The 13418-nt window shown below is 40.8% G+C and overlaps 1 protein-coding gene across 3 annotated transcripts; it reads right to left on the bottom strand.

Annotated features, from left to right (window-relative positions):
• Positions 1 to 1588: 1588 nt before the first annotated feature.
• Positions 1589 to 9669, bottom strand: myb (v-myb avian myeloblastosis viral oncogene homolog). 3 transcript variants are annotated; one of them, XM_070925767.1, is made up of 16 exons: positions 9583 to 9666; positions 7416 to 7533; positions 7122 to 7193; positions 6842 to 6934; positions 5815 to 6035; positions 5062 to 5272; positions 4874 to 4942; positions 4643 to 4747; positions 3865 to 4116; positions 3518 to 3694; positions 3093 to 3211; positions 2881 to 2995; positions 2689 to 2784; positions 2440 to 2538; positions 2155 to 2238; positions 1589 to 2036 (listed from the first exon to the last, which is right to left on the bottom strand). In XM_070925767.1, the coding sequence occupies exons 1-16, from the start codon at positions 9603 to 9605 to the stop codon at positions 1923 to 1925; spliced, it is 1968 nt and encodes a 655-aa protein (XP_070781868.1). In that variant the 5' UTR covers positions 9606 to 9666; the 3' UTR covers positions 1589 to 1922. The 3 variants fall into 3 exon arrangements, with proteins under 3 accessions (XP_070781868.1, XP_070781869.1, XP_070781870.1); XM_070925768.1 differs by lacking the exon at positions 3518 to 3694 and having other exon boundaries at positions 1589 to 2033; positions 9583 to 9669; XM_070925769.1 differs by lacking the exon at positions 3518 to 3694.
• Between the last annotated feature and the right edge of the window lie 3749 nt (positions 9670 to 13418).

Genomic DNA, 13418 nt, shown 5'->3' on the forward strand with positions numbered 1-13418 from the left:
CAATGAGGAGCATGGTGTTTCATACAGTCATTGTACAAAGTACATATTCACATGTGCTTACACTTGTGTCTGAAGTATGTCTGTGTAAATAAATTGAGGGCCAGTTTCTTCACCAGAGAAAACGTTCTCGAAAAAAAGAGGCAACAGTTGGGTAGATTTGCTTATAACCTTCGCTGGCTGGGAAACTCTACACTCACTTGTTAATTGGCAGATGGAGGGAAAGTTTTATGATATGCTCTCCACAGCTTTATGACAACAAACCACCTTTGTATCTGCAGGATTGTGCGTGTGTGGGCGGGAGGTGAGGGTGGATTTGAATACTACAGTTCTAAAAAAAATTTGAATACTAGATAGGTTACACTTTGGAGACACCCGAGAACAAACAGTTCATTCACTTAGAGGAATTACTCTAGACAATAATGTGGCTTCACAGTGCTATTTACACTTGTGACTTCAACCACTGCAGGCTATTTGTACAAAAGTTATGACTATCAAAAGCATATTTGCAGCTTAAATATATGGAAATGTTGTGCATCATCTTTCAGGAACCACTTTTGAAATGCTTTGAATCACTATGACATCTTCAGCTTAAGTTATTGTGTTGTGTTTTTTAAAATAACATTCCCAAAATGACAGTGAACACAAGGCTGTAAAAAAACAACACACTTTATTTACTCGGCAGTATATAAAAGTATAAAAACATGAAAACTTGGCATGTATAAATGCTTTTATAAAATCACTTTTGCTCAAAAGCTAGTATAAAAACAAGGCATTAAACGTATAAAAAGATTGTCTGCTAAGTGTTTGACATGAGCTACTGCAGTCTTAGTAAAAAACAAAAGGCTGATTGAATATGCAGTATAAAACAATACAAAACTATTCAAAGAAATGTGGAAAAACAACAAACATACAAAAGTTTCAACTGGGCTTTTGTTTGTAGCATAATATAAAAGATCAGTGTTTCGTACTCCCGCTTTTTATGGAGAATATAAAATTCAAGTGCAGCTTGGTCTTACTCTTACTGGGTGAAGCTCATGGTTTCAAACATATAAGCTCATTTAAGATTTTTTTTAATGTATAAATATACTATATATACTTTTTTAACAAATATAATGTTTGTTCATTGAATGTTTCCCCATACAGGATACTGTGAAGGCCAGAAATTAATTTAAAGTTGAAATGAAAACTACATTTTTATGAAATACAAAAAAGGTGCCAATGTGGTAACCGGGTAATACTAATAAGTCTGGCCCCTTCTGGTGTGTGAAACATGATAATTCATAGTTGAATAATGATGTAAGAATACATGTAGCTGTTCTTGTTAAGTAGTTAAGTACATCAGATGGCACAGACCAAACACTTGAAATTCTCAGTAAATCCATTGTAGCCTGAAAAAACTAAGAAAAAAAAAAAGAAACAGAAAAGTTTCATGACTGAAATACAGAGGTCAGTTTTGAATTAATGAATATGCCTTTGGATTTATGATAATGCTAATAGGGCTTAAATACTTAACTTACAACACTGCTCCATTGGCCAATTGTAAAAAAAAACAAAAAAAACTACAACATCAAAGCAAAAGAAATAAATTAATCAACTTGTTCTTTATATTAATATCAAAATTCAGAATTAATAATACAGCCCAATGCAAATTATATAGCCACCGTTCCCCATTTACAATACAACATTGATAATAATACAATGACAAGACCAAAAGTGATAGGACGTATATTTCTAAAAACCAAAAGCAAATTCAAAACAAAAAATGTATAGTCTTTGGTTGGTTGAAATCCAACAAGTGTGAGTGTAAAAACACCAATGGCATAGAGCCTCTCCCAACTGTTGTACCACAACAAATATGTAACCCGCGGCGCTGCGTCCAGCGCAGGGATTGTTGATGTTTCCAGATCAACATGTGTCTCTGTCTACATGACCAGTGTCCTCGTAGGGTAAGTGTTGATGTACTTGTGGCTCTGCTCCGAGGCCAAAACGTGCTCCTCTGTTTTCCCACAGGTCACCTGCTCCCAGGAACCGAGCTGCTGTTGCCAAGACAAGGAGAGGATGATGAGTTTTTATGGTTAACATGCAATCACCACAATTTCAGTATTATTTTTTAAACTTAGATCAATAAATACATGCATACAAACTGATACACACCTGTAGTGGGCTGCCCATGCCTCTGCGAGGGTGGTGGTAGGGTTTGTGTCCATCTTCACTCAATAATGAGCTAGTAAGCAGGTCCTAAAGGTCAATGTAAAAAACATATAAGTCAAGCTGATTTACAGAACCACTATTACATCAAATACCACAACAGTGCTCAAAGTACAACAGCACAAGAAGCAGAGGGAGGAATGGCTTTCACATACTCTGAAGTAAATTTTTATTTGAGGTCAAGATTGTGAGTAATCCTTTAGTAAACATGAAGGTCAAATGCAAGCTTACAGGTACTTCCTGTGCGGGGCCGTTGGGGGAGAAGAGCTGTGTGTGAAGGTCTTGTCCTTCCCACTGCATGCACGGGCTCCTCTCACATGGGGACTCCACCTAGGACCCAAAACACATCGTGGTCACGTAACGTACATAATTATCAAGGGTTGTGCAAACTTGGCAACATACAGTATCCCAAACTAACGCTACGGATCTTTCTTGACTACTTGTTTTTTGCATATGTGTACGTGGTTATGTTGAAAGTACCTCTTGTTTTATCTTCTTCAGAGGAGGCTGCTCAATGGCGCACTCCATCGGCTCCTGCTTGATGGACTCTACCATCTGCTGCTCCAAAGGGGCATTCTGGAAAGGATACAAATCCTCCAGTTAGTCACAAGCACAACTGAAGTTAACATGACAAATTCGAAACTCAAGATAGTTTTGAAGTCTCTTTCTCACCAGTAGTTTGAGGGGTCCATACTTGGCCTCCTGCAGGACCAGGGCTGACCTGAAAGGTGTGGGTGTACAAGGAGATGACTCCAGGATTGAACGGCGAATGTTTGGAGTTCTGAACCTGAGAGAGAGGAAGAGAGAGGGCTGTTTGTAAAGACTCATTCACCACACTTCTGCTTAACTGCATAATAAAATAGGTTAGAGATAGACCCACTCACATTTCATTCTCTTTCTGGGGCCTGACGGTATGGTCGATCACAGGCTTGGAGTCCACAGGCGAGCTCATTGGTAAACTGTCGTTGTCGGAGTGCTCTGAGCTCATTGACTGGCTGAGAAACTGTGAAAGAAAAGGAAGGAAACCGATCAATCAAAGGAGCTTGACAGATTTATTTTAAAGCTGTAACAATCTGGCAGATCATGGGAGCACACTTCGAACAGCCGAAACTACAGAAATGGAGAGGAAAGGAGAAGAGCAGACTGGTGCTTCAAAAGATATAGAGTTAAGATATAGATGAAATGAAATAAAACAAAAAGATGGAAAACAGCAGCAAAAGCACTAATTCTGAATGATTGGTTGCTGATATCATTAGATGGCAGGTTGGTGATTAGATGGATTCTGATCACACACGGCTACTTTAACTACCTGTGAGGGTGAAAAGGGCAGGTTTCTGCCTGGTGAGGGCTTGGGAGTTGAGCAGATGAAACCAGCCCATTCTTTGTGAGCAGCTCTTGAGCCCTGATTGGGCAAGACCCTGTCTGTTTTGAGAATGCTCCTATCCAAAAGCCCACTGGTAGTGGCCTCATCCACTGAGGAGAGGCTCTGGGAAAAGGGTGGGAAAATATGGGTCAAGGCCCACTACTGGGGAAAAATCTATATTGCTAAATGCTAAGCTATCTTTTTCATCTGACACAGTTGGTCATGGCCCACAAAAATGAACTACACGTTATCTTAACATATAGCCCAACTATGAACTGAAGGCAGACACTTACTGAATCAATGACAGATTCCATGAACTCTGGAATAGTATTTGAGAACGTCGGACTGCTGTGATGGCTGTTGCTGCTGTTGTTGTTGATATTGTTGCGGCTGTTATTACTGTGGGCACGTGTTGCGGAGGCGCTCTCCTCGGGTAGGCAGCTCTGGTCAAGAGGAAGGGCAGGAGCGGCTGCCTGGTGATGAGGTAATACCATCCCCATACCCTCTGAGCTCTGGCTGGCCCAGCTTGGATAGGGCAAGTTCATCTAGGGAAGAAAAGAATATAGAGAGTGAGGACTAAAAATAATCATCTGAAAATATGAGCACAGTAGGGTGAGTGTAAAACAAGTGTCTAAAAAGCACAAGAGAGAAAATGCAAGCCTGACAATAGGGGAAGAGGTGTAAAAATGAACAAATGAGAAAAAGAGAAGAAGAAAGGGAACTTTAATGTAAAGAGTGACAGAAGTGTTGAGTAGAGGGTTGCACAAGGGGTCATGCACAAGTGCAAAAATGGTGATAAGGTCCTATTTCATCACTTTTGCAGAAACAGACCCCCCAGATGTTTCCTCCTCCTTATTCACACAAACACACACACATCCAACCACTGTCCTTAAAGCCAGGTTCAAACACACATGCACATAAATTGTTCTGTCACACTAAAATATTTTGAAGCTCACCCGCACCCACGCTTACACAGACACAGACACACACACACAGACACACAGACACACACACAGACACACACACAGACACACACACACACACACACACACACACACTCATGCAACTTACTGGTAGTGATGGCTGGCCTCTCAGCTCATCTTCTGTTGACATGAGCAGCAGTTCGATCTCTTTCACCCTCTGCTCCTTCTCAGGGTCCTCCTCATTATAGTGTCTCTAAGCAAAAGAGAGCAGGAGGCAGATGTGAGCGACAATTTGAACCTGTTCATCTTCTCGTCTTACAATCCCTTGTGTTGCCTCACTATCGTGATCAATTATACAGCGTTTACTTGCCACTCTTACCTGTATAGCAGCGGTTCCATGCTGGGGAATGTTCATGATGTTCAAATGCAAGGCCATGGGGAACGGTACCTGTTAAGACAATCAGAAACATGTCCACAAATCAAATAAATGAATCACCTGCATCTACACAACTAACATTATTTAGTTTTCCTGCCAGCATCCCAAGTTTTGGTTTAAAGCCCACTCACTCGGTGTGTATAGGTGTAGTTGAGTGGCGACAAGGGAGGCAGCTGCGTGTGACTGGGTGAGAAACCCATGATGTGATTGTTGGTCTTGACGTAGGCATGGTTGATGGGGAGTGAGGAGTTGCTGTTCTTCGATGAGGCCTGCAGGTAACCCTCCTGTTCCACCTTTCTCCTCATGGTGGAGTTCCAATGGTTCTTTATAGCGTTGTCAGTCCTGGATGTCATGAATAACATAACATATTTACTTATAGGTTATTCATTACGAAACAAGCAAAATGGGAAAACATCCTGGGCCTCTGGTAACGCTTGATAGCACTATCAATACAGGCACACACAAAGGCTGCCACAGATAGACACAGTCTCAGTCATGCACACACTTACACACACATACAACTGATAAGGTTATCAGGACAGGGCAATTACAATCATGTCAAAACTACAGTATCTTTTTTTCTCTCATTCCCTTTTTTGATTCTAGGCCTTTCTCTTTTTATATTTTAACCTTTTTCCTCCCAGTCATTCTGTACACCTATCTTTCATAACAACAGAAATACTTTCTGTATTCACACCATCATCTTCTTTCATGTTCTCTGTGCTCACTTCATCCCTTTTCTCACTTGTTTCTTCTCTTTTCAATCCTACTTTAGCATCCTCCCCTCCATTTCACCCTCTAAACCGCAATTGCACAGCCAACCAACAAGGGTTCCGTGATTCATCTAGCTTCTCTTTTTCTCTCTTCTTGATTCTCTGCCTCACCTGCCGGGGAGCAGCTTAGCGATTTCAGCCCAGCGGTTGCCCAGCTTCTCGTGTGCCTGGTAGATGATGCGGTCCTCCTCCTCAGTCCACGATGTCTTCTTCACCTCCGGGTTCAGGTGGTTGTGCCAGCGCTCACGGCACTGCTTGCCGATACGCCCCTTCAGGTGCTTGGCGATCACCGACCAGCGCTTGGCTCCATACTTTTGGACCAGCTCAATCACCTGGGGTGGGTGTGTGTTTGTGTGTGTGTGGAGGAGAGAAAGAGGAAAGACGAGAGGGGAGGAGGAAGAGCGTTGAAAAGGAAGAGAAGTAAAAGGTAGTAGAGGGGCATGAGGAAAGAGGAAGGAAGAAGCAATAACAGGGAGGAGAGGGAGAAGTAAAGGGGTGCAGAGTAAGAAAAATAACAAGGTAAAAAGATCACAGGTATATGAGGGGTAGAGTAGATAGGATATGTAAGGGAGAGAAAATGACAATAAAAAACTTGTTAGTTACACAGACAAATCTCAAAAACGTATATACATTGTGTCATTGAATGCTTCTCCTCTCCTCCCCCCTTCCCTCTTTCTTTATCTTTCAACTTGTAGAGGTGATTGAGAACACCTGGTGGTGAGCAGCAAGGGAGTTTCCAGTGGAACGTTAGCCACTCTGCTAATCATTACAGTGGCATCTGGGTGGAAATATAATCCCTTCAGACTAGTTCAATAAATACTTGACAGGTTTTAAGAGACTAAGTATGTTAGTTGTTGAGTAACACCAACTAAAAATGTGCAACAGCAGCCAAGGAGTTGCTACAGAATAGTTGCTTTAATCACACAGGAACATAAGGTAATTGTCTTTTCTTTCTTTTTTTTTTACCCTGGATTACACTTGATTGCCTGTTTCCTGAGAGTGACATCCAATTATATTACTCCAAAAGAAATTACCAAATGTAACACAGCATCATTGATTTGCAATGATTTGTGTGACCCATAAAGCCCTGTGTGTATTTTAAAGTTTTCATTAAAGTCCTAAAAGGTTGTTTTCTTACCCTCTGGTCCTCCTCTTTGGTCCATGGCCCTTTGATGAGTTCTGGGTTAAGAACCTTCTGCCATCTGTGCTGGCACTGCACATCTGTACGATTCTGGTAGGAGAGAGCAAAGGGATTAGTAATCATCCTTACACTATTGGAGGTTACATTAAATCAGCAAAGAACAGAAATAAAACACAACTTTGCCACAAGACTATATTGCTAGATGTTGCTTGTACTTCTGTCTTGTCTCTGTGTGCCTGTGTGCATGCATGTCTGTACCCACAGACCTACTACTTACAGTTAGTAAGCTTGCAATGACTTTCCAGTCTTCTGATCCATGAAGCTCAACAAGTTTCTTCAACTTCTCATCCTGAAAAAAGAGAATACATATTGCAGTTTGTCAGACATATATGCCACTGCAATGAACATGTGAATGTGGTTCAACCACCAGACAATAATAAAAGGAAAGGTTCCCAGGTTCCTGGGAAGTGATTTCTCCTGAGGCAATTTCTATTCAACATGTGAGCTGTGTGAAATATTTTGTATTGAACAGCAGGTTGTGAATTGTTTAGACAGGTGTCTGTGTGTGTACCTCTTCTCGCGTCCAGCGTGTTTTGCCGAGGTGGCGTTTCCCTGTTTTTGCCATTGTCCCATCATAATCGTGTTCATACATCTCGGTCTCCTCCTCATCCTCCTCACTACTGTAAACACTGCAGACACACACACACACACAGAGAGAGAGAAAGAGAACTTTAAAAACCAAGTGGAGGTTGTGTGAAAAAGAATAGTGGAAGATAATAGAAAGGTAAATAATAGCACAATAAGTACCTGTCTATTTCCAAACTACTCCCTAATCGTCTCTTTACAGAGTGCATAAAGAACTCAGCCCACTCTTTAACTCATCAGGTGTCAACACAGACAGAACCAGTCATTCTTGAAGGTTTGGGTGCAGGCTTTTAGCCAAGACACCCACAAGAGGAGAGAGAAAGAGACAGAGAGAAGAACAGCAAGTGGGAAGGAGGGAGGGACGGGGAATGGATGAACAGGTTCCAATGTTTTTGGTTTCCACAGATACTGGGATTGGCACATGCGATCATAATTTCGTGACCCTGGCGTGTTGAGACCTGCTGTGGCATTGTACAGCACAGCCATGCATGCACGCACACACACACACACCACACACACACTGACACCAAGTGGTGGGTTAACCAATCAGAATGTAGAGCATGGACAGCGTGGAAGCTAGGTAGGGTACTTTGGTGTCATACAGAGCAACAGGTGAACAGGAACCCCACTGAGAAGTGTGTGTGAGTGTGTGTGTGTGTGTGTTTGTACAAGAGGATATTTACAGTGGATTAGCTTCCTTATTTTTGTCCATTTACCCAAATGTGTGACTACCTGATAAACAGTAATAACCATACAGAAATTGATGTACAGCAGTCATTTTATATTTATTTGAAAAGTGTATGACATATGCTATTTTTAAACTTTAACATTGAAACCATGTTCATGCTTTTCAGAAAGAAAAAGACATCATATAAGAAATACAAATTGCAGAGAACTTTACGTGCACAAACAAGCAAACAAAAGACCATAAATACAGCACATTCAACTCATGTTAAGAATGATGCATCAACTGAAAACTGCATCAAGAAACATGATGATCACTGCTCTCATCAGCGGGGTGGTTTGTATTACTGTGAGAATATACAAATAACCCACACTGAAACTACGATTGGTACACCTTGCCACGCAAGCTGAATGAAAGTAACCAGATGCATTTCAGGAAAATCTGGTGCCGATCGATGCCCATCAGGATAGTGTACAAAATGGAAAGCTGGTGAGAGTGACTGAATGTCCAATCTGTGGCGATTCGTGTATCAAAACAAGGGAAATACAAAAATGCAGCCTCTTCTCGAAACAAGTGCTCATAGAGGACGCTGTGAAAGCGCAATTTCCAAAATAACAGCGAGTGCTCCTCGCTTTCAGAGATGCTACGGCAACAAGTTTCATCAAGGCGGGTTTAAAATGACCTTTACGCCAGCTAAACTGGTGTACAAGATCCATTCTGCAAGCTAAAAAAAACGGGAAAATGAAAACGTGTCTGTGTGGCTGACGGAGTACCATGCGCAATAAAATATAAATATTTTCAAAACATTCATAAACTAAATGTAATACATGAAATAGATTGTTGCAATACATTCAAATCTGAGTGCGTTCAGACAGAGATACATAGACGCCATGCTGCACTGTTTGATTTTGTATTTATTTTAGGCTCCTATTAAAAGCAATGTCCATGCACAACTTGTGTCCTGTCCACCCGCCTAACGTTATTAATTCGTGTGTGTGTGTGTGTGTGTGTGTGTGTGTGACAGAGAGGGAGGGAGAGAGAGAGACACAGAGAGAGACCCTTTCTCTCTCTCGCCACTGACAGCAGCGCGAGGAGCGCACATGCCAGATGACCACCACCTGTCATGGGCGCGCGAGCGAGTCACCCACACCACACACTCAGCTTCAACGGCCAAGAAAACAAAACGCTTCACAAACACAAAAAGAGCTTAAAAAAGACAGAGATAATGAAAAAAGACAAACTCTGTCACTATGATGCACCCGTAACCCCTCAACTCACGCCGTATCCAATAGAAATGAAGGCTAACGTTAACATAAGAAGAAAAACTAACTGCGTAAGATATAACGCGCATATTGAGGAAAAGAGAAAGTTAAAGAGAATGCACATTTTAAGAGTAATTTGAGCTTACCTGTTTCTTGGCCGCCGAGCCATGTTAATATCTGTAGAGCGGCTCGCAGGTTGCGCTGAGCACGTACTTTCGCAATCTGCGCTGGGTTTGTTCTCCCGGCTAGGAGGCAGGTTGACATTAATTTAAACTCAACAGGCTCTACTACTGCTCCTCCCCTCCTTCTCATCCCGGTAAATTTGGCGCTCCCGAGCGCGTGCGGCCGACTGCGCATGTCCAGTTCAGTGTACTTCAGAGCCGTCCGACGTTTTCCAATTACAGTTAAAACGAACACGAGAAAAGTCAGATATGTTTGTCTCAAATGCAAGAAAGCGATTAAAATGATACGAAAACTTTAGTATATTTCCAGAAAAATATTAACTTGCATGGCACACGGCATCATAAACATCAACATCGGTTTACACTGCTCAGCAAGATCTACACTATAAAAGTGTATAATACAAATGTCATGATACAAAGGTGGCTCTATAATATTTTACAAATGAAAAATTAGTAAACTGAGTGTTGGTCTGTATACTCTATAGGGCTAATACGTGCTGAGCTGATGAAATTTACGAAGTGTCAGTGAAGGCACCAAGGTATTACACAGTACACTTGTCAAAGGCGCGTTTTGCCTGGTCGTCCGCGCTGAACGGTTTTTGTCAACAATGTTTATGAGTTACTTCTTTTCTGGTCAAAAGAAGAAGGAAACTTGTATGTCTGGACGGAGTAAATAATTGCGGGGAGGGTTTTTGGCATGCAACGAAAGCGAAGTTGCAATGCTTTCTGTGCTCGGCTACCTGTTTGAGTGCCTGCTGGTGTTACAGATGTTTCTCAGTGATAAAACATTCCTTATCGTCTGGCGATAAAATGAGCTTTTGTGCTCGCCCAGACAAAGAAAGTCAAAGAAATGCAGTGGCACTTCAACTTTTTGTGGGATTTTATTGCGACCAACTCATAGGACAGCTGCTTTTAAAGCACTCATGACTGCCTTTATATTATACAAGTTGACGTTTGAGTTTCTTAAACGGCAGCTTGCTTAGGATGTCTTTGCATTTATTCAAAATAATCCACATTTAAATTAGGAACAAGCTGAGCCTGTTTTCAGTAACCATCTCTCAAAGATGAGTAATAACTTAATGCGCCTTTCTTATCTGTATTGCATAACTTCTGCATTAGTCTGTGTTAAGGCAACTGGCCATCATGTATTATGATTATTTTGTTTTGGTTTTCCATCCTCCCTGCACCAGGACTGTCCTAGCTCAGCCATTCATTGCGGGGGGAGGGGGTGCTTTATTTGTATAAATGTGTCTTCTCATTGTTCGTCCATACGCGACCGTATTGTCCTGGCCACTTGTAATTACCATCACCCCAGACCAGCCTATTGTCCCAGGCCAGTCATCATAATAGTGGCCTGATAAAGAGCTACACACACATACACACATGGCCATGAACTGCAAATTTCACTATTTGATTCAACAGCGTGGACAGAGTGCTCAGTGAAGTGAAGCACTGAGACAGAGAGAAATATCAAGATTTACATGATTGGACATGGTTTATATGAAGTACAGCATGAAAGATATATTTAAAACTTCTTTAGGTGAGCATTATTATTCAATCCAGTGATGAAAATGACTTTGTTTGTGCAGAGGCTACACATTTGTAACATTAAAAATATGTTACTGTTAACTTTTTAGTGCCACTACATCTAACTGCAGGCCTGTGATGTAAAGTATCACATGGTTGCCTGGTTGCAATCACCTGAAGGCTTTCAAATCATACACACACCTGTACACAAGCATTGTTCCATCTACCATACCATCTATTCAAATCAAATTGGAATTATATCGTGCAAGATTGCAGTATAAGATGCCCCACGTAGAACGAAAAGTAGGTCAGTAAAAGAGATACAAAAAACCACACCATTATTAACACAGTAAAATAAGCAAAATAAATAATATTTCATATACAGTCAAATCATTGAACGTATTTCTGTCTCCACTTGTTTGATTTGTGTGTGTGTGCATAAGTGTGTGCAAAATATTAAGTGTATCTGTCAGTATGCGTCTTTAGCTTTTTTTGCACAAAGTCCAAATGTGTCTTTTCCCTCGAGGGTAATATTAAAAACTTCATTTTGTTATCTGAAACCAAATTGAAGGAAGGGAGCCAGGGTATGCAAATTCCCCTATAGTACTTTGAGCAGGAAGCCTGACTCCCATTGACTCTTAGCTGAGGACATTTGCATGGGCGCGATTGGACAGGTAAAGGGCAGGTATTGTGATGGCTTCCCCCTTTGCAAAGCATTGTGTGCACAGGTTGGTTCATTTGAATGGTTTTTAATGATGGCCCCTGGGCTTCAGATATCATCCCACCAGGCTTTCAAATCCAGTGTTGGGAAGGCCGAACATATGTATTGTTAATTGTCCGTGTCCGTGTGTGTGTGTGTGTGTGTGTGAGAGAGAGTATGTCTGTCTATTTGTATGTAAAGGCCTGCATTGGGGAAGGGTTGATCCCAAGTCAAATAGGTAGTGAATTTGATCCTGAATGGTTATGTGGTTAAATAAGCCCACATGTTGACTAATTGCTAATAAGTGGTGATAAATGTATACAAACATGCATAGAATTTCTACATTATTATTGTTCAGGAGCACATTGGAATCCAGCAATCCTTAATTATTTACATTTACATTCCATACATTATTATTTTTTTAAGAATATGTATTGCGCCAGCTTGCTTAATGAATACATACTAGTTTTAATTATAGTTTCAGAATTATTACCTTTAAATATCACAATTTGCCACGTTAAGGACCTCACATGTGTTTCTTTATTGACTTTAGTTGTTTGGACCACCTGTCAAAGACTGCCAAGGGTGTAGGTTTTGCATTTTTTCCTGGGGTGAGTTCCTGTGAAAGACTCTTCCCATGATGCCTGGTGCCTTTGGCAAATTATGTAAAGCATTACCTCATACCCATTGCCAACTTTTGGGATGGACTTCACCCCTCACCCACTTGCACATAGGCTTTGTCTTCTACAATTACGCCAGGATTAATCTGTTTTCAGATTTACATGCTGTTGTTGACAGATTTGCAATCCTTTGCTTTCACTTGATTCTATAGATACAATTGCCATCCATGTGCTAACAACCATTTTATGCATCTCCTAGAATTGAACATAATTAAATTACACATATGATATAATGGATGCAATCCATAAAGTTTATTAGTCATTCAATAATATAATTTCTACATCATTTAAACAAAGCACCCATCCACTGATCCGCTCTTTCTTCTAGCAATCTGTCCATCCATCTGTTTAATCCGTCTAATCAGCCCAACATTAATTCACTCAGAAATCCTTCTTGCCCGCCACTGATTCATTGATCAGAATTTCCCTGAACTCTGTGGCCACGTCGGCAGCACAGATTTGACCAGAGTGCTTCAAAGACATTCAAAGGAAACAAATGTTCAGATCCTGTGTAGAGGTGTGAAAATCACACCCCAGCCTTGTTGCTGCACAAAAAAAAAATGCATCTCTCAATTTGACTAGATAAAGAAAACAGAAAGAATTTAAATTGAAACACAAACAGCAAACAAGCAAGAAAAATAATTGATTTGGTATAACAATCTAAATACTTGGTTTTTGTTGTGTTTTGTTCACCAGGTCTGTGGTTTTTGAGCTCCAAAAGGTTATGTTAAATAAAGACAATGCAGGAGAAAAGCTGATAACACTATTACAACTTTAATGTTGAGACTGTTTCAAACATTACTTTTCACTTAGGCAGTAATGTTCCATTTCTATTACATATCAGGTGCTGTTTTCTTCTTCTTGCCTTTGGTTTTTGAATGTCCTAGAAACAT

Source organism: Enoplosus armatus, chromosome 19, assembly GCF_043641665.1.
Source record: "Enoplosus armatus isolate fEnoArm2 chromosome 19, fEnoArm2.hap1, whole genome shotgun sequence".
NCBI classification, from domain to species: Eukaryota; Metazoa; Chordata; class Actinopteri; order Centrarchiformes; family Enoplosidae; genus Enoplosus; species Enoplosus armatus.